Below are 22386 nucleotides of genomic sequence, written 5' to 3'. Positions count from 1 at the left end.
TCCCAACCAGCCTACCATATGAGACCTTATCAAAAGACTTCAAGTTCATATAAACCATGTCTGCTGCTCTGTCTTCATTAAATTGTGAGTGCACTGATGATAGAACAATAATTGCAACCCATGAGAGCTGATGAACCAGCTATGATTCATTTTCAAATCATTTTTTCAGTAGTATCTGCCTAATTACAGTTTGCTCAAGAACTGCCGCAGAAGGCTATTTGCCTCCTGCTGCTGCTATCCCTTTGTCACCATGGGAAGAATATCACTATTCGATCTTCATATCCGGCTGAAAAGGAAAAAAACTGTAAATGCTGGAAACCTGAACTAAAACCAGAAAGTGCTGGAAGTACTCAGCAAGTCAGGCAACATCTGTGGAGAGAGAAATGTGAAGCATTGGCTCTCCCCAGATGTTGCCTGACCTGCTGAGTGTTTTCAACATTTTCTGTTCTTATTTCATATCTGCAAAGTGTTGCATTTTTAGTTTTCTGCCTTTTTGGAGTCTGAAGGATGCACAAGCTAGCAGTTATTGTGAATTTTCTGTACTCGCGAGTCTTGCTTTAAAAAAAATGAAAGAAGTCTGATCAGCTTAACATTTCAGTTTCCTTAACTGTAAAGCACTTTGTTGAAACATTTGACTCTAAATTTCATATCTTGGATCTAATGACAGCTGTATATTTAACCCACTGAAACTCAGTTGTATGAACAGTATTTTAATAATTAAATGCATTTAAATATTAATATCCACTGCAATTTAATTTGGCCTGTTTGATTTATACTGCTTTCTGAGGAATTAAATAATGTGCAGACTGCAAGAAGTATAATTTATATTAATAAGAAACTCTATAAAAGACATCATAACTCATTAGTGCAATCTATATTTTCTTTTAAATAAAGGGTTTAGTGGATGTATATTAATGATAATAGGAGTTCTTAATGTGGAGTATCAAGATGCATAGATGTAAGTTCATTTAAAAAAATTGGGAACAAACATTCTGATGTATATTATCAGAAAGGTAATAATTTTTCCAATTCCTTCAAAACAATTGCCAAGACTGTTACTGGGAAAAAAAATAACATCCAAGCTTCAAAATAGCATTAATGAGCGCGATGTCAAATTGCAATCATGTTCTGATATGTGAAACTCCTGGTGGATGGGATGATCATTTGACAGATATCATGTATAAGACTGTCAATGTAACAACATTCTACTGAATCATTCACTTTATCTGCAATATTTTGTATGGTGTTCCCTTGAGTGTTGATGTTCTATGTCAGAAGACTTATTTAGTGGGATCTGGGAGGAGTTTCAAAGAGCATCATCAGATCATTTAATGACTAAGAGATTGTCTAATGTGAATTTGGCTTTCTTAATAGCAAAATTGTGCGCATTATTATTTTCTTTGCATGGTAATAAAGTATCCACTGTTGAGTCTTGTATTGGTTTTGAGATGCTTTCTTGAAAGCTGGGAAACGAAGATTGAAGGGACCATCATTAATTGTACATTGTGATTAGAACTGTTGCTCCAATTTTCAAAACACAGGAGGCTGTGAAAGAATTTTAACTTCTGACATTGCAGCCTTTTGGAAGAGACCAATGAGGCACAGCTTCCTTTCCCATTCTAGCTTAATGTTTCTCCATCACAGTAGGATATAGGAAATGCCTCATATTTATTTGACATGTTAATGGGTTGGGGGCGTGTGGTGGGGAGGCAGAAGAAAATTAAAATCATAAATTCCTGGTGGGTTCAATTTATGTATAACGCTTCTCATTTCTAACCCAACTAACATTGAACTGAAGGTAGTGCAAATCAGCTGATGAGACGGATCAGTTTTTGGATCCCTTTTGATCATACAGCCCCATATTATTTTTGGAAAACTTTTAAGAATCAGAGTTTTAAAGCATACTGTGCAGATTTTTAGAAAATAAATCTTTGTAGGACATCTATAATTCATGCTACGCTTGATTTAACAAAAACCTGTATTTCGACTTACGAAAATAGATTTTTAGCTTTATTTTTTTGACAGTGTGACAAAAAGACTGTTTGATCTGTTAACTGTGCATTAATATAGTGATCTTCAGGATTGTGCAATAAAATCTTGTGCCTTTTTATATCCCCAATGAACATACACAATTGCCAAGCAAGCATAGGTCTTCAGTGCACTCAGTTTTCCTGCCAGCAAACATCAAAAAGATTTTTGATGGCCCAATAATTGTAGATGTAGTTGCTATGGAGATCTGCCAAACATCTGCTTTTAAAGCCATTCCTTTTGAGCATGGAAAATGGGTCAGATGTGAAAGAAACATTAAAGACTGACTTGCGTTTATAAAGCACCTCTCAAGACCTCTGTGATATCCCAAAGTACTTTACAGCCAAAAAATACTTTCTGAAGTATGGTCATTGTGATGTATTGCAGACAATTTTTGAACAGCAAGATCCCAAAGTAATAATAACAAGGTAGTTTCTTCTAATAAGGTTGATTGAAAAATAAACATTAGCTCTAATAAGGCTTAAAACTCCTTGTTGTCATCATCAGGGAGGAGGTACAGGACCTGACAACCCAGACTCAGCAATTCAGAAACAGCTTCTTCTCCACCATCAGATTTTTAAACGATCCATGAACCCAGGAACATCACCTTGTTATTCCTTTTTTTTGCACAGTGTATTTATTTTTGTAGTTTATAGTAATTTTATGTCTTTGCACTGTACTGCAGCCACAGGTCAATAAATTTTACATCATTTAAGTCAGTGATAATAAATCTGATTCTGTTCCTCAAAATAGTTCCATGGGGCCTTGTATAATCACTTGAGAGCAGAACAAATCTCCATTGTAAGATGGAAGTAGCGATGGTGCAAAGGTCCCTAAGTTGATGCTCAAGTTTTTGATGTGCATAAACCTGACTCCGAGGCAGATGTGTTATCAGCTGAGTAATGGTGACACTACTGATATTTTTAAGGGACTCATTGGTTGACAAATCCATCTTTTACTAAATGACTTTGAGTAGCAGATTTATTTTAATAAAACAAACTGTATAAAAAGTATGTACTTAATTCCCCATGAAAATGATGTTCTAAATAAATTATTGACCATATTCCAATCTGAGGGGAAGGTTAGGTGAGCTGATATTTGTCAAAGATGCAAGATGAAGTTTAACATTAGAAAATATTGCTAGCAGCAAATAAATAACTTTTTATTAGTGCAGCTGTTTCTGCTTACCGAATTTGCATGTTGTGAATTAAACCATATTAGTGCTAATCATTACAAAAGCTCTAAGGCCTATGTTCCATGAAGAGTATTGAATTAGTTATAATGTGCACCTGTTGATTATTAACATTCTTGAGTATCATTTTATTTTCTCTGCAGGAAGAACTGTCCAGTGTACAGTACTTCATAAATAGGAATATTATAATAAAAGGAATGTTTTGGATCCTGAGAGTGGCTCCTGTTAAAAGGCTTTCATTGTATCTGACATTAAGAACTATAGTTTCTGCTCTGATAGCAATCTGGATTTGCGTGTCATTGGTCTTGTTGTATTGGGGCCGATGCTGCCTCACTCAGCTGACTGAGGGAGGTAACTAACGGCCCATATCTACTCCACAGTGGTGTGGTCGTAGCTCCAAGTGCAGAATATGTTTCGGTTGCATTAACCTACACAACGAAAACTTCCCCCTTAATGATTGCCAGAACAAGCACGTTATACTGTGCGACGAACTGGTACTGAATCATAAGTGGATAGAGCAGTTCAAGACCCTCACTAGATCGAATCTTTAAAGCTACTGTGTACTTTTCACCCAATGCTCCAAGAATATTCTGCAGTATGTTCTGATCTCAAATATGAACGTGGACCAGATTGTGAACTTTGATAAGACATTAGGGATAAATAACCTGCATCAGATGTAGTCTGGACCAAGGCTTCCAACATATGCCATTGCTTCCAACTTGAAATGCTGGGTGGAATTTGGGGAGCGCTCAAATGGCTTCTCAAAATGGCTTCTCAGCCTCTCTCCTGGATCCAGTCTCTGCTATCCCAAATCATGCACCACTAATACAGGAAATCTACCACCAAAGCTTGAAAACTGAGTCATTGTGGAAGAGATCAGTTAGGCAAGAGAACCGATAAAATTATAATGTTTTCTGGGTAATGCCAAATGCTCATGGCAGAAAGAACTTGCATTTTTGTCCCCAGTTGCCCCACAACCAATAAATTGTATTTACTACGCTGTTATTACCTTTTGGGAGGTGGGTGCAGAAATATTTATCTTTAATGCATGGGGTACTGTTATTAAAAATAAATAACAAGCACTCTATCACTGAAAGCTAACGTGTTGTTTTCTCTTGGCAGTGGCTGGATAGCAACCATTACCTTCTTTGGGACAAATGTTGGCTCGGCGGTTGTGATGCTGATTCCAACTGCAATGTTTACAGCTGTTGCTATATTGTCTTTCATCGCGCTGACCAAGGTAAAGCTTACTTGATTAGGCTGGAATATAGACCTCTTGCTCCGCAGAACTAATGTTCCTGAACAAAGGAATAATTTTTAACATACTCAAGAGATTTTAAAATATGTTTTTGACTAGATCAAAAACTGGTATCAATCCATTTTTATCTTGATTTGGGAGTACTTCATCACAGTATCATATTTCAACTGAATTGTTATTAGAGCTGTTCAGATGCTGCCCCCATGCTGTTGTATAATAGTTGTATTAGTTCACCAATTGCTGCTTCACAGAGAGAAACATTTTGCATTTTAATATAAACCAGAGGAAGACAAATGGGTTTTAAATACTTAAATGTTTATTTTTTGTTCTCAAAATGCCCGTTCACTCCTAAGCTTTGTATTGCTTCAACTTGCACTATGTTTATCAGAACAGCTATAGAGAGCAGAACCAATGGAGAATCCTCAAGGAAAGAGAGAAAGAAAATAACAAAAGCAAGTAAAATCTGTGCTTGAAAGAGGGAGGGGAAATACTATCATTAATCAAATAAATTTGAGGAATATTCTGATTTTATAGACTTGATCTCTTTGAACCAATAAAATAATCAGGTTACACTAATGCCAGGAAATTATTGAACATTATGCACAAGCTTAGATGGACATCTTGATTGGCATGGACGTTGGGCCGAAGGGCCTGTTTCCGTGCTGTATTACTCTGATTCTATGTGTCCACTTTTCTGAGGAGGGGGCCCATTGAAGCATTTGATTCAGGTCAATTTCAACTAGTTTCTCTGCTCTCACTGGTGGCAAAGAGCCTGAAGCAAGCTAGTGGGCATATGTGGTTCAGCTCCGGCTAAAGTAGGCCTGGACAAACTCAGCAGGACAAGATCATGTTAAGATGCCAAATGATAAAATGGTATAAGGTAGCAGAGGGAAGGAAAATATAGTTTGAAAACACTAGTGATCTAATCATTTTATTGCTTTTAATTTATTTTCTGTATGTATTAGTAATATTGAATGGGGCTAGTTTCTTGTTTTTTCATTTTTCTTTAAATTCTCTCTTCATCCTTTAAGAGAGAAACAGAATCCTAAATGTGGAAGGATTACTGTGTCTAAAACAATGGGACATGGGTTTAAGGTGAGAGGGAGGAGGTTTGGAGGGGAATGTTTTTCACACAGTGATGGATTGATATCTGGAATGGGCTGTTAGAGGAGGTGGTGGAGGCAGATGCATAACATTTTAAAATGGCACATAGACAGGCACTGAATAGCCAAGGAATAGAATGCTATAGGTCTTATGCAGGCAAATAGGATTATTATAGAAAGGTACATCGTTGTGGTGAGTCAAAGGACCCAGTTCTGTGCTGTACGACTATATATCCCAACTCGCCCTGTACTAAAACTGTATTTCTATACTCTCCTTTAGATGGGATCTGCTTTGTTCATTTTCATTTGTTCCTAGATTCTGTAGACAGTGCAGGAATGATTTTTTTTGTGTAGCATTGATATCTTCTACTCACTACATATTTTACCAAGGTGTACACTGACCTTCTGTTAAACTGGAATCCTTGTAAGGCCACCTATTGCAACACACTGACATCCCAATGAGGAAACTTTGGATAAATTCCGTTTGCATTGCTAAATACAATATTCTATATGCTGAGCTAGCGTATATTGATATTTTTCACCTTGACAGGTAAGAAGGAATAGGAGAGAGATGTGAATGGAGCTTTATAGAAGTGTCTTAGGCAGAGAATGGGAGGGAGACATGTCGACATCGAAGGGTACAGTAGAAAATTTGAGGAATTTATGGGGTGTTTTTGTTTTTGTCCATTTTGTTTGAACTTAAAAAATTGCATCAGATTTCCCCATTGCCAAAATGTGATCATGAAATGCCCACTTCCACAGTATATGCACCATTGAAACATTTGATTTAAGGCAATTTTAATATTTGCTCTTGCATCTAATGGTGACAAGGATCTTGAGGCAAACTAGTTGGCACATGTAGTACTTCTCCTGGTCACTCTTATCATTGCCGAATTGTAGTAGGGTGGGAGGATTTATTGTGGAAGAAGAAAAAGCTGTGAAGGGACTTGAATGCAAGGGTAAGGATTTCTAATTTTGGTTGGGGATAAGGCCCTGCAGTTCCATCAGGGTAGTGGGGGGAGAGTTTGATGAACAAGATTTAACGCAAGCTTTTTAATTGAAGCAATAGCAAGGGATGATTCTTGAGAGACCAATCTGGAGACCATTGGAATAATCCCAAATGGAAATAATAACAGAACGGAAGAGGTTTTCACTTGCATCTCGAGTGCAGTTAGAAGGTTGGATATTTGTACCCTTAACGGTTCTTGATAGATGAGATAGAAGTAGATTTAAATGTGGCATCCTTTGAATATTTTTTGTTGGAAAAGCAAGCATAGATAATTTCATCAGGGAATTGACTCTGGAAAATGAGTGAATGTGACAATATAAGTGTGCAAAAGTGAAGTAATGATCACTGAAGCATATAGAATTATTAGCAGTCTGGGGAATATTATTTCAGTTCTTGCTTCCACTACCACAGTAACTCTTCCAGACCCAATTCCCTGATCAGTAATCATCGTTGTAAAACAAAAGGTGTTCATAAAGTCAGTGGTGTAAGATAGCAAAGTAAATTATTTAATTTAGGCATTTTGCTTTTCTTTCCAGCAGCTTAGCTGCTGTCCACACACGTTCTCCGATCAGGAAATGCATCCTTTTCTATATGTAACTTTGCAAGTACAGGGCAGTATTTCAAGATTTTTAGTTGTAGACTGTGTGCTGAGAGCTGCTTTGTGTTTGTTCTGCACTGTCATGTCAATCAAATGTCTGCTTTTGAAACATTTGCTTTGAAGGTGGAGTTAGCAATCTCTTGGCTGATTGAGTCGGAGGAGATCTGTCTAATCACATAAAGCTGGGTTCTGTTAATAATGACTTTGGTCATAAGAAATGGGCCCTTCACCCACCGAGTCCGCACCAACCATCAAGCACCCATTTACTTTGATCCCATTATTATTCTCCCCACACTGCCATCAACTTCCCCCAGATTCTACCACTCACTTACACAGTAAGGGCAATTTACAGTGGCCAATCAAGAGTCATAGTCATGCAGCACAGAAACAAGCCCTTTAGCCACAATGTCCATCAAATAACCATCTATACTAATCCTACTTACCAGCACTTGTTCAATAGCCTTTTCTGCTTGGCGATCTAAATACTAAAATATTGTGAGAGTACCTGCCTGCACCACACACTCAGAACATAGAAGATTTACAGCATAATACAGGCCCTTCAGCCCACAATATTGTAGACATTTTATCCTGCTCTATCTATAGATCTATCTAACCCTTCCCTCCCACATAGCCCTCCATTTCTCTATCATTCATGTGTGTTCCAGTGTTCAACTACCCTCTGAGTGAAAAAGATTTCCTCTAAACTTATTGCCTCTTGCCCTGAACCTATGCCCTTTGGCTTTAAGACACCTATGCTATGGGAGAAGGTTCGCTACTATCTACCCTATCAATGCTCCTCAATTTTGTATACCTCCTATCAGGTCTTCCTTCAGCCTCCTCTGCTCCAAAGAAAACAAACCCCGTGTTTTCAGTCCCTTGTCAAAGTAAAACATTCCATTGCAATTCACTGCAATGCAATCACATCCTTCTTGTGGTGTGTCGACCAGATGTGTGCACAGTTCTTAATCTTCCAACCTGCATGTGTATGGGAACTGGAGCTTTATGGAGGTGGGGGGATATGGTGAAAAACCCAAGTGGTCACTGGAAGAATATACAAACTCCATGCAGACAGCACCAGAGGTCAGGATTGAACCTGGGCCACTGGAGCTGTGAGACAGCAACTCTTACTAGCTGCACCATTGCACTACTCGCAAGTTTAGATGTATCCAGTGGGCTAACGCATAACATCTTATGGAAGAAACTCTCTAATGTCATTACAGAAGACTTCATTTCATTCTTTTTTTCAAAATCAAATAGGTCCTGCAGTTTGTCAATCAATTTTGGAGAATTGTGCAAAGTTAAATATATGTTGAAGTTCCCATTATTCCAGAAGCCTGATCTATAGATCCACAAAAGGGGAATATGCAATCTGTAGCAATTCTTTGCGAGTGCACAGGAACTGAACCTGATTGTTAAATGAATCAGAGTTATTTATAATGGAATAAACCAGAAACCTTTGATCAAAAATAAAAATCTGCTAATTTAATCCATGAGTCAACCTGATCCTAGAGTAAGCAGCACATTTGAACATGTAAAGCCAGTGCTGATGAAGTGTTGTTGACTGCACACTCTGATATAAAGCAGAGGGTCTACATGATTCCTGCAGTACCTGTAATCTGCATTTTTGTTGGTCTTGCATGTTGCTTCTGCATCCCCACTTTCCTTGACTAAGAACTGGGGCTCAAAACCTTGGCGTTTAGTCCCCAATAGGCTATGGCTTTGGATCGCAATGGGAAGGAAGGTAAATGGGAAAGAATAGTACATGGCAGTCTTCCAAGACCCTAATTTAAATGAAAAAAAAGTCTCCAAGGAAGTATCTAATTCCAATTTTGTCATGTACTGTCTTTTAACAATGGGAGGGTGTTGGTACTTTATACTTTGTGGAAAAACAAAAAAAAACACATGGTAGTTTAATTTTGTCAGGGACTTTCGCAATCCAGAGCTGTTCACTGTATTTGATTAATTACAGTGTTAGAATAATTGTGCATTGCAGAACTCCTAATGAGTGCAGCTGTCACATTTTGGGGGATTCAATTAAGATATCATTAGTTTTGTTGCCAGTGTAAACAAAAGTCATGTCCTCTAATTAATTTTCAGTGTAATGTCCACATACTCTACGGCTGCATCTATGGCTGCATCTTCTCTGTTCTCTGGCTCTTTGACGTGAGAATTATGACACTCTTTTCCAGCAATTAGTAAGCCAGGGTATGTTTGGGGTAGTTTCTAGTATCTTGCACTGAATCTTTCAGATGTATCAAGATCATTTGAAGTTTACAACAGAGGTAAAGGTTAATAGTTTGGAACATCATAGCTCAGCATTATTGAGTAGTAGAATGTTTTAGTTAGATCTACACATTACCAATATCAGTCTTGCATATATCAAGCCTTTGACAGAAATGGCAAATTATAAATGCAATGCAGAAATTAAAAATAACTCCTATCAATTTGGTGCTGTTAAGGCACATTTGGATTTGCTGAAGTGTTGTAAGATTTTTGTTTATGGAAAAATACAAACCCACAGTAATTGTCTTCCCTCTTAAGGACAAGAGGTGGCAAGTCAAACAAGACCACTTGGCTTTGATCCAGATCTTCACTATTGACTGACTATAATTGAAATGCAATCTTTAAGGTCTCTTTACTAAATTCAACCACTGCTGAAAGACCTTTGTTAAATAAATTGTGACCAACCTAAAGAAACACAAGGTTTGTTTCCGTGTCTATAGTTGCAACATGTCCCTGCTGTATTACATTCTGTGTCATGTACAGAAATAGACAACTAAAGTGGCTAAGAAGTCTCCAAATTTTTAGTCCCATGTTGCCTGCTTTTGTTTTAAAGGATATCCCACAATTCTAAATCATAAATTTGACACAGCAATGCAGTATGTTGCTTCACGAGGAGATGCAGTGATTCAATGCCATTTGTCCTATTCCACTGCTCTTTCCTCGTCTCCCTGCAAATTATTCTCCTACATGCATAACCAATTCCTTTCGGAAAGTTTTCAGTTACCGTTCCACCATCCTTGATCATAACTACTTTCTAGGTTAAATCGTTTCTCCAACTCCAAGCTTCTCCACTCTAACCTTAAAGCTAAAATCCCTGGATCTATTCTTGAAACTCTTTTCTGCACCTTCTTCAGGCCCTTTGCATCCTTACTGAAGTGTGTGATCAAGCAGCTGAGCTGTGGTTAACCTGTGTTTAATACATGTTGAACATATCAACTCTACACAGCGGGAAGTTAAGCACTGAATGTTATTCCAATGAGTTAATGGCATTAAAATTGACCAGCAGTTGAGTGCTGGTTAAAATTAATGTAATTTTTATTTGGACAATACATTGTATTTTGGTTTTATCACATTTGGGGAAAATTCTCTTTCCATTCACATACTGCAGAATCTAGTGCTTTGAGTCATGCTATAACCTATCACTTTGCTGTCTCTTAAACAGCATATGCGGTGGAATGCTTCCAGCCTGTGAATGTGAAATAAATATGCTTTCAAATTAGCCAAATGTTGTTATTTTTATTACCATCCATGCATTTCTTAAATAATGGAACATTAATTTTTATTGCTTTTGGCTTTGTTACTCATTTCAGTCAATTTAATTAATTTATTAAAAACTGATCTCTTGAAAAAGACCCCTGTGAGCTTCAGTTATCCATTTTGGGTAAATGGAGTTCTTCTGAAAATATCTGCAGACTCCCTGTACGGTGCTGCAGCTACACTGATCCATCTTGATTTGGTTGTGTATTAAAGCCAGGGTTTCTGCTGACAAATATGCTGATATAGAAGAAAGAGCTTTTCATTCAGGTCAAATTTCTATTCCATTCTGACCTTTGTGCTGGAAATTGTAAGGAGAAGACATTTATTAATAAATCAAGCATTTGCGAGGTTTCTTTACCAGTGAGTGAAAATGTGGATCTATTATCGCAAACAGTTGAAGCAAATAGCAAAGAATTGTTAAAGGGGGGGATGAAACAGACTTCTTTTCACAACCATAAGTCTTCGTTGAATCATCTGCTTCTTTGTTGCAATTCAGTTAAATTTCTTGCCTGCCTCTTTTTCTTCCTTTTGAAGGACTAATTTAAAATTAACACTATTTCTGACACTAGGTTCACAACTATTATCGTGGCAGTGGAGGAAGCATGAGCAAAGCTCAAGAAGAATGGACTACTGGGGCGTGGAAGAACCCACATGTGCAGCAAGCAGCCCAGCAAGCAGCTGTTGGTGCAGTCCAAGGGTCCATGCAGAACCCACAGTACACAGAATACTCAGACACTCCCAACTACGCGTACAATAACCAGATGTAAGCTTCCTGCATTAATGCACCTCGTCAGTCTACAGAGCATCTCCTGCATTCGAGATCAGGTGGAAAGTGCAGCGTGTTTTTTTTTGTCAATATTGTTCAGAGATCGGGTGTTCAGAAAGCAGCTAATATTTGTGATGTACACTAGAAACAAATCATGGTTACTGTAGAACAATGTGCAAATAGTTTTAAAAGATGTGATGTTATTGATATTGAAATTGTTTGTGACGATATAGGATCCTTCCAACTTAAAAGAAAAATCATGCACACATACAAATGTAATAATGGTAGTCCAATAACACTGATGCCAGGTTGCCAGGAATAATCAGGAATTTCTGCAGACGGGTGTAGTGAAATTCCTTACCCGCATAGCACTCCCAGTATTGATTACTTCTGCTGTATTTTAGATCAACGTTCTGATTATCCCTAGGCTCTTCTGTGGAATCAGAGTATTAGCCAAAGTGTGGAGGTAGTGCAGTGGCACAAGATGAAAGAAACGGCCTCAATTGATCCATTTGTCATAACTTGTAGCTGTCTGAACCAGAATTTCTAAAAGGTTCTGGTAATTCTACATGCAACTAAATGTTGCAAGGGATCAATTTGTCCTTGGATTTCAGAGCTAAATGTGCGCAGGAGTATCTACCACCAGTTGTATTCATCTGTGTTTCAAATTCCATTGTCCTCGCTGGAAGTGAAGATGCAGGGGTCAGTGAAACTGACCGTCAAACTCCGCCACACATTTAGCAACTAAAGATGAATTTCTCCCCCAAGTGCCTAACATCTCAACCTAATTAGATACTTCAGTCCTGAATTTCCGGTACAATCATTGTAAGTTAAATAGAATAAATCAATTTCAAATTTTGTATTAAATGAATAACAATGCATAAAAATCCAATGCTGCTTCAAGTAATCCTACGTTGTTAAGCTAACAGACTAGACAACACATAGGGAAATTGTTTGATTTGTGTTCCAAGATGTTTTCTTATGCACTAAAGTGAGTTTTATTTTGCAGCATTTTATGGCTTAATGTTTTCAGTTAATTAGTGCTGTTCATATGTGAAAGACTTGGGAATTCTTAATTTATGTTACTGCATTATTCATCAATTGCAAAGTCGTTTTCAAAAAAAAACACTGACATTGTCAAACTTCTCAGGAACTTGGTTGGAGTCTCAATGAAGCATATCTTTGCAACTTCAGTCGGTTTTGCCTTGCATGTAACTGAGGGCTGGAGCAGTCATAGCTGCAAGGATCTTGATTTGAAATGCCACCTAACTACCATGTTGCTTGTTGTCATTTAATTTGAGACTGCTGGTTATGTTCAGCCTATAACCACTTTTATGCATGTTAACTAAAGTATCTTTGCATAATCTTTGTAGAAGCTTTCTCCAATGAAAATTTGAGAATAGAGATGAACAGCAAATTTACAGACAATGTCTGTCTTTATAGTAATGAATGTTATTTCCATTCTTCTATTGATCTTTATACACCCCCAACCTCCTAAGCTATTATCTTAAGTAGCATTTTCAAATGGGTCAGAAAGAGAGAGGCCAGAGAGAAATGTACTATAGGACAAAATGATGGCTTTTGGACTGGATTATACAAGTACAAGCAATAAACGTCAGGCTTCTTGCATAGAGGCTGAATCATAAACATCTAAATAGGGAAAAGAGAGCTTCCAGTTAAGAGTTTGATTTATCTTAGTTTAACCCATTAAGAAATGCAGTTGCACTCACCTGTATTGGAAACCAATTTATCATTAGCAAGTTCAGAGGCTGAACTAAGTACAAGCTGCAAGAAATTTTGGCATCCAAGACACTGGCAATGGTCAGTTAATGCACCCTTGAATCAAAAAGGGGAAAAAAAATGCAAGTGCTCATTAACTGCGTCAGGGAAGTTGCTGCAAATTGCAAGGGTCTCTGTTAAGCCAATAAATTGAATCCGCCTGGTAGCATTTGTATTCCAAAATAGAAAACTGGGGAAGGGTGACTTCGAATTGATTATAGAAAGCATGTGTTCCCATTTTGCAATCCTACATATTTCCAAGTTAATCTTAATCAGTATTGTGAAGAGATTTCTAACTTGCAAGGCTGCCATGGTGTTCAGATCTAAAACAATTTGTACATGGGAAGGGCATAGTGAATTAATTTTGTACAGTAAATATAATCTGAAATAAGAAGCTAAGTTAATTTTTTTGAAAAGTATAGATGTACATAAGATTATTTAAACTGTGGTCAGTGGCTATGGTGATTGTGGCTTGGTATAGTTGTTTAAATTGTTGTAAGAGCATGAATTATAGTTGGTTAGTGTGGTGTTTTGGGTTAAACGCATACTTTGAGTTTGTTATTTCTTGCTTTTACCCATAGACTACAGGAAAAGTGCTTCATGATTCAGACTTGCGTAGTAGTATCTTGGTTGTACGTAAATTCTTACCATGTTTTTTTTAAGTGAATTAACTTGAAATCACTGCCTTGGCTACTTTTATCTTCTTTTCTAACTCGGAAAATTGAGGAATTGTTTATGTCAAAGCCACTTAAAAAAAATAACTAGACAATTCAGCATCCCTGGTACTAGAAAGTTGTTCAATTTATATTTTGCAGATACTAGCACTTTAGAAATGTTTTGTCTGTGTAAAAGTGGGAATCATGATCGTTTAGTATTTTGTGATGGAATACAATACAGCTCTGTAGCACTTTAAGTAAAAGGTTAATGCTTTCTCAGTTGTGTAATAGAGGCATATGATCCAGGAATTCCTGCATGTTACCTTTAGAACATGTGCAGCCACTGTACATTTCACAGTAAGACTGATTTTGCATTAGATGCATTTCATTAGATGTAAATAGTTAAAGTAATTGTGAGATATTCTTTATTGTGAAAATTACAATGGATTTCAAAGGTTGTCACATTTGAACATTGTTCTAACTGCTGCTTGATTATGACAAACTTTTCAAAAATGACTACCGTTTAATGTACTTCAGAATCTGTATACTTTATTCCAACCTAAGCACAAAAATTTATGCCATATAGTAATTAAAAGTAAATGCACTTTTTCCTGTCAGCTCTTAACCCCACCACCCCATGGTTAAATTGTGTTCCCTATTGTATAATATTAAAATGACAAAATAAATGCTTATAAAGTACTTTTGTGGATAAAATGTGCAGTGTAAAGCCATTTATCTATCACTAGGACCAAGTACAATGCCTTCCAGCATCTCAATATTCTGCAAGTAAGCAAGAGCTATTGCATAACTCAATGAACTGTATAGAGAAATGATTATTTTTCTGTAGTTTCAAATAATTGTGTTTGCCCCATGCATTTATAATCTTCTGTAAACTGCATAAATTTGTGGTTTTCAGCATTTAAAATAACTTGCCCAAATTGATGATGGAGTTTGGTGCAAGCTGCTGATGAGAGTAATTTTTCACCAGCTGAAGGATACCTGGAGTGAAGGAGAGTTTTATTCAGCTCTGTTTTTTAAATGTAGTTAGTTTCAGACACAGCGGGTAAAATTTCCTAGCTCTGCTGCTGGTGTAAAGAAAATCGTCAGCATGTTACCTGCACTTTTTTCCCCTTCCATAGAATCAGTTACCAGATTACTGCAGAGTCCAAAATTTTCCTACAAACACCAGTGGCCAACTTACCTCCCTACTAAAGATTCAGCCAAACGTGTTTCCCCCACCCAGCCCCCCCTCCCCCGTGCCAGTAAACTTTGTTTTCTTCCCTATTACATATCAAAATATATTCCTATCTTTTGAACATTAGCCATGCTTTGTTGTATAAATATTGTCAAATTTTATGGTTTCCTAAAGAATGCATGACAGTGCAGTGGGTTTATACTAGAAATTTTATAAACCAACTTAAAACGTATGATTTGGTGTAGATGTTCCCTGCAGTTTGATGCATATAATCTTACTGACTTTTATGTACCAATAGCAACAAAATCATGTGCTTCTCAATATGTTGCTTTGCCCCATGCCTGGTTCTCTTTAGATGTACTTTGCAATTATTATCCTTCTTTCTCCCAGTACTCATGCTTTCCCATGTGAGCATCCAGTAATTCACCAAGAGCTTCAACTCCCTCCTTTTTACCAGTCTTAATTTTTATTTAATTTAATCTCTTTAAAGTTCCTTGTTTACATTTTTTAAAAAAAAGGTAGTGTTTTGCATTGGGGCCCCAGCACACTACCAATAACACGACTACTTTGAGTCATGAAGTTGCATATAATTGAGCCTTTTTGGTGAACCAGTTTGAGCAACTCTCATGTTTGGATCTAGCCCCATCATTTGGATTAATTTGTTTATGATTCTGTTTTTTTTAAGATGAACATTTCATCACAAAGTTCAAACAAAATTTTATTTTGAAATTTGGAATCCCTCTCCTCCAGTTTCCTGCAGGCTATATCCTTTTGTATTCGCTGATTTAAATATTGCATTCCATGGAGACCTCCATTTATGTAATGGAAATTAAATATGGGTTAATCTTAGGAAGAGAGTTGTATTAGAATAAACTGTGTGGCAAACTGAGACAAAAAAATGTAAGCATCAAATAAAGTAAAACCTTGTCATTTGAGGAATGTGAGCCGCAATGTTCTAGCATTAGTAAACAACTTGGGTCATTCAGCTTTACTATTCTTCTCATTCAGAAATACTTGCAAATTTGTTTATGTTAACCTTGCTTTGTTAGGACTCTGCTGTGTGCTGAAATTAGGAAGTTATCACTGATGACAACTTTGTCTTGACTGTAAAACTAGAATTTATTATAAATAATAATTTGAACAAAGTTGATAAAGTATTGCTATGGGAAATCTATACTGTGATTCTTTTAAGGTTAAATGATGTGATATCTCCTCAATAACCCTGGTACTGTTGTTTTGGTTAGTTAAACATTCAGCTATAGTAGTACTAATAGTATTGTTTAACCCCTAAATTACACTTTCTGATTGCACAGTGCAGTCTGTTAACCAATTAGAAAAGGGCAATTTTTCAAAAAACAAAATTGTAATACTTGTGTACTGTTTAATAGCTGCTGCACATGCTATGTAGAAGGTAATTGTCTGCATTGTTTTCACTTTTTACAGTAATTCTTCAAAATGGAGTATCTACACCTTTCCTATTGAGAAATGATATCACTGTTATTCCTGTATGTCAATGTATTGGTGTCATTCTGTAGAAATAAATGGTAAAGCTCAGCTTGGTTATCATGTTTTACAAATTGTATTATAAATTCTTTCTTGCATCTTACCATACAAACAATATATACCATCGTCAGCAGAGTTAATGCTGCTAATTATTATGGCTAGCCTAACTAGGAATTGCTTCTTTCTTCAAGTTGATGCGCAGTGTTGTAGTACCTTTGCCAAATATATTCTATTGTTTAAAGTAATTCCCGATCTAAGACGGCAAAAAATCTTCTGGACTAGAGAACACAAATTAAACAAGTAGGCAACTTGAGCAGCCAAGCCACAATCTAGTTGCATATTTTCAAGTGTCAGTGGTACTAGAACCTCAATAACACTAAAGTTTTGAAATTATTGGTAAACATTTTGGGAATAAAGTGCTCAGGGTGAAATATTCTATCAATCTCTGTACTTGCCATAAACAGTGAAATGCTTCATAGCCAAGTAACTTGGAGGGAAATATTGCTTGTTAATAGAAATATTTAACACATTTATGGCTCCTGAATGTGGCAGCAATATGGTTTTTATAGTACTGGACGTACTAACAGCAATTTTATGTCGTAAAATGTAACAGGTCCTTAATTTTCACTGAACAGGAAAATGAATTTGTAATCTTGTCATATGATACTTATAGTTATCTTTTGGTGAGATTTAACAACCTCAACCCGGCTTTATCTCATGGGAACTCAGAACCTGTACAGTATGATTAACTGTATTTGACTGGGTATTCTGCACTATGGGTGGAGCAGATAGGAAATTAACAATGGCAAATTACTGAAACCATCTGAAGGGGCAGGTTTGAATTTGCATCTGGTTTGCTAGCCTGATCATCATGACGATTGAATCCAAAGCATTTTAGTCTCCCAGGCTGGGTTTAGCAAGCTAACCAGAAAGTTTAGCCAGAAAGTAGAGATGAGACTCATCCTTTGCCAATGGGAAAGATGAATGAGTACAAAGATTTTTTTTTACATTTATTGTGCTCCTACTTGGATATCTAGAACTAAATGTTGCCACTGTGTACTTAATATGGTGGCTTGATGTACACTAGCAAGCCATTAGAGGCAATGTGCTATGAAATGCAACTCCATTGGTGTCCACGATAGTGACCAAAAACCAATGCCATCCATACGGATCATTTCATTACATCAGTACATCATAGTAGTACAAGGGAAAAGCAATAACAGAATGCAGAATAAAGTGTTACAGATGCAGACAATAAGATGCAAAGCCATGAGGTATTGTAAGGTCAAGAGTCCATCTTATCGTACAAGAGGTCTGTTCGATCGTCATAACGGTGAGCTAGAAGCTGTCCTTGAGCCTGGTGGTATATGCTTTCAGGTTTTTGTATTGCTGTGGTACAGGGGACAAATTGGTCCATCAAGCTTCTGTTGATAACTAACAGAAAAATCCCTTTGGTCCCATTTCCACTGCAAATTCTCACAATTCCCTTTGAAGCTCGAAGATGGCACACGAACAGGGGCACTGGAGTATTTAGAGGGAGTACAGGAAGCTGTGCCGAATCGTTAGGATTTCTGAACAATGGGATGGTGCATTATCAGAGTTTCACTGTATTTCCAATCCATACTGTGCTGACTGGCACTCAATAAAATGCCTCTGTAAATACTCAGCAGGTCATGCAGCATCTGGACTGTGGGAGTTAGTGTTCCAAGTTGATGAATTTTCACCAGCACTGATGAAAGGTCATCGACTCAAAATATTAACGTTGTGTCTCCCTCCAGATGCTACATGATTAAGACACAGCCGTATGATATCAGTCAGCGACAGCCATCCTCCTCGGGATAGCTGCTGGTGACTAGTGGAGTTCTGCAGAGGCCAGTGTTGGGACCACAGCTTTTCACTTTATACATTAAGATCTGGATGAAGGAACTGATGGCTTTGTGGCCAAGTTTGCAGATGATACCAAGATAAGTGCAGGGACAGGTAGTATCACAGAGGCAGGGAGTCTGCAGAAGGACTTGGACAGGTTGGGAGAGTGGGCAAAGAAGTGGCAGATGGAATACAGCGTGGGGAAGTGTGGGGTTATGCACTTTGTTAGGAAGATTGAAGGTGTAGACTATTTTCTAAATGGGGAGAGAATTCAGAAATCAGAGATGCAAAGGGACTTGGGAGTCCTAAGTTCAGGATTCCCTCCAGGTTAACTTGCAGGTTGAGTCAGTCGTAAAGAAGGCAAGTGCAATGTTAGCATTCATTTTGGGAGTTTGTAAGGCATTGGTCAGACCACATTTGGAGTTTTGTGAACAATTTTGAGACCCATATCTAAAAGGATGTGCTGGGCCTGGAGAGGGTCCAGAGGAGGTTCACAGGAATGAAAGGGTTAACATCTGAGGTGCGTTTGATGTCTCTGGACCTGTACTCAATGGAGTTCAGAAGGATGAGGGGGGAATCTCATTGAAACCTACCGGATACTGAAAGGCCTGGATAGAGTGGGTGAGGAGAGGATGTTTCTATTAGTAGAGGAGTCTAGGATCTGAGAGCACAGAATAAAGGGATGTCCCTTCAAAACCATGAGGAGGAATTTCTTCAGCCAGAGGGTGGTGATTCTGTGGAAGTCATTGCCACAGAGGGCTGTGGAGGCCAAGTCACTGGATGTATTAAGGCAGAGATTGATAGATTCTTGATTGGTAGGGGCTTAAGGGTTATGGGGATGAAAAAAATCAGCCATAATTAAATTGCAGAGCAGACACGATGGGCTGAATGGCCTAATTCTGCTCCTATATCTTATGGACTGTCAGAGAACGCAGATTGTTCATCAGTCTGACATATCAGTGTCCAGGCTACACACAGTTTTTTTTAACCAATAGATCTTAGTCCATTGAAATAAACTTGGTTGTCTTAAAGTTTTTCAATTCACTTTAGTTTCCATCACACTGCGTAGCAAAGTGAGCAGCAAGTAGAACTGTTACATTACAATACTAGGGACCGACCTGGATTCAATCCTGACCCCAGTGCTCCCTGTGTGGAGTTTGCACCGTCTTCTTTGTGACTGTGTGTATGTTTCCTTGGGTGCTGCTGTTTCCTCTTAGATCCCAAAGATGTGCAGGTGGGTAGGTTAACTGGCCATGCTAGATTTCCCTTATGGTGTAACTGAGTGGTAGAATCTGAGGTCATTGATGGGAATGTGGGGAGAAAATAGGATTAGTGTAACCGAGTGCTTGAGAATTGAAAGGCCTGTCCCCTTGCTGTATGACTGGAGAACGTAATCACCTGGAGACACAAGAGACTGCAGATGCTGGGATCTGGAGCCAAAAGCAAACTCCTGGAGGAACTCAGCAGGTCAGACAGCATCTGTGGAAGCAAAGGGGTAGTTAATGTTTTGGGTCAAAATCCTGACACAGGGTCTTGACCCGAAATGTCGACTCTCCCTTTGGCTCCACAGATGCTGCTTAACCCATTCAGTTCCTCCAGTGGTTTGTTTTTTGCAATGTAATCACCTGCATTGCTTGGGCATTTTATGAATGAAAAAGATGAATGAATGTCATACTTTATCTGGATACACAAACCTTGCCTTTTCTAAGCCTTAGAAAAAGTTTTATTTAATTGACTAACCTTCACTGATGATCATTGTCTCCCTAGTTAATTCTTTTGTATTGACCACATGGCCTTTGAGTATAATTGGATGTGATCATGGTCTTCCATCATTTAATAACTGGAATACAACTGTGTGGTCCCATCACAGCTCTTTGAATTCTATTGGCATCTGCAAATGCACTCAATTATCAAATTAAACACACTTTTACTCGGTTCAGTGATTCATCCCTTATGATTTGATGACACTTGGTTGACAAGCAAACATTTTTTCCAATTTTCATTGATAGCATTTGAGACTATGGCAAACTTTGCCAGTGAAATATAAACTGGTTATTTCCAACACATTCTGATGCTCTCTGTCCAGAACTACAGGAAAAAATTCAGTGTACAACTTAGAGAATGTATTTATGTTTTTGCAGATCTCAAACCAAGAGCCCTCTTCTACCATACAAGAAAATAGGAGGAGGAATGGGCTGCCAGGCCCTCAAACCTGCCTCGCCATTCAATAAGTTTATGGCTGATTATGGTGGTCTCAACTCCTCTGTGCCAGTTCCCCATAACCTTCAGTTCCTTGATTTTTCAATTATTTATCTGTCTCCAGCTTAAATATATCTAATGATCTGGCCTCCAGCACCTCTGGTGGCAGGGAATTCACTATCCTTAGGACAAAATTTCTATGCTTCTCAATTTTGAATGACCGGCTCCTTATTTTGTGACTCTCCCGTTAGTGGAAACATGCCAACATCTACACTTGGGATGACTGGAGGCAAAGAGCTGGGTCAAGACCCTGCTTTAAGATGTCCTGATGCAGGGTCTTGACTCAAAATGTCAACCATCCCTTTACCTCCACCGATGCTGCTTGACCCACTGAGTTCTTCAAGCAGTTTTTATTTGCTCTATTTTCCAACATCCATTATCTGCAATCTCTTGTCTCTCCATCCTTATGATCTTATATGTTTGAAAAAGGCCACCCCGAATTCTTCTAAACTCCAGGGAAAACATACCCAAACTGTCTGTCCTCTCTTGATATCATCGTTTAACCCTTCCCATTTTCCTTTTATAGTGTGGTCAACAGTATCAGATGGTTGAGAAGAGAAACAAAAGACTTCAGATGCTGGAATCTAGATGAAAAACATGATGATGCTGGAGGAACTCAGCAGGCCAGGCAGCATCCATGGAGAAAAGCAGGCGGTCAACGTTTCGGGTCAGGACCCTTCTTCAGGACTGAAGATAGGAAAAGGGGAAGCCCGATATATAGGAGGGAACAGCAGAGCAGTGATAGGTGGACAGAAGAGGGGAGGCGGGGTGGGCACAGGGTGGTGATAGGTAGATGGAAGTAAGAGATAGTGATAGGCAGGTTTGGGGGAGGAGGGGAGAGCACATCCACTGGGGGGGGGATGGGTCAAAGGTAAGGAGAGAAAGGGGAAAAAAGAAAAAAAGATAGGCTAGGAAAGATTAGATGAAAAGAAGCACGGTGGGTTGGGGGGTGGGGATTACTTAAAGTGGGAGAATTCAAATGTATCAGTTGGTTAATATGTTTGGAGGATTTTACCCAGATATCAGAGGCTGCTATGCTCCAGGGTGAACTATACAAACAAATGTGAACTTTTGTAAGCCTATCGCTAGAGGATAATTTTCTCCTGGGATGATCCAAGATAAAGTAAACAAGGTATTTTCATACATGCACTTGTGCATATGACAATAAACTCAACTTTGGTTCATAAAATTGTGTACTTAACCAATGCAGACCATTCGCAAGGCAGTGGTTTCATGATGGAGACTAATGGAGTTCAAAGTGTTTAGGACTGTTGTGACTGACTAAACCAAGCTACATGGAAGCTGTAACTGGGAAATATAAATATTTATTCACATAGCAGACCTATGGAGAGAGAGAGAATCTATAGCTCTCCACACACAATGTTTTATACTTTATGAACACAAACAAAAATAAATGATTAACTACAGTTTCAATGGCTATAATTACCTACTTAACTTTAACATCTTCAATGTCGACAGGAAACTGTGAAGAATTACATATTTATAATGGTATCACATCCCAACTAGCAGAACCCCATTGAATATTCAATACTGGTGGCTGGTCCGAGAGCATCTAAGCACAAACTGCAGACACCCAAAAATATACCCTTTTTGTTACAGTGTTGAGGGATGGC

The 22386-nt window shown here is 38.1% G+C and overlaps 1 protein-coding gene across 9 annotated transcripts in view; it reads left to right on the top strand.

The window, feature by feature from the left end:
• The window catches only part of LOC127585313 (secretory carrier-associated membrane protein 5), a 45407-nt gene extending 28729 nt beyond the window's left edge, over positions 1 to 16678 (top strand). For 7 of the 9 annotated variants that reach the window (XM_052042682.1, XM_052042676.1, XM_052042681.1 and 4 more), the window contains 2 exons: positions 4343 to 4460; positions 11298 to 12020. In XM_052042682.1, coding sequence (XP_051898642.1) covers positions 4343 to 4460; positions 11298 to 11495 — 316 coding nt within the window. In that variant the 3' untranslated portion in view covers positions 11496 to 12020. Of the gene's footprint in view, positions 1 to 4342; positions 4461 to 11297 lie in introns of all 9 variants that reach the window. The other 2 variants (XM_052042677.1, XM_052042675.1) reach the window with 1 other exon arrangement.
• The last annotated feature ends 5708 nt before the right edge of the window (positions 16679 to 22386 follow it).

The sequence above is a fragment of the Pristis pectinata genome, chromosome 32, assembly GCF_009764475.1.
Source record: "Pristis pectinata isolate sPriPec2 chromosome 32, sPriPec2.1.pri, whole genome shotgun sequence".
In the NCBI taxonomy this organism is placed as follows: domain Eukaryota; kingdom Metazoa; phylum Chordata; class Chondrichthyes; order Rhinopristiformes; family Pristidae; genus Pristis; species Pristis pectinata.
This window is presented reverse-complemented; position numbering and strand designations above follow the sequence as displayed.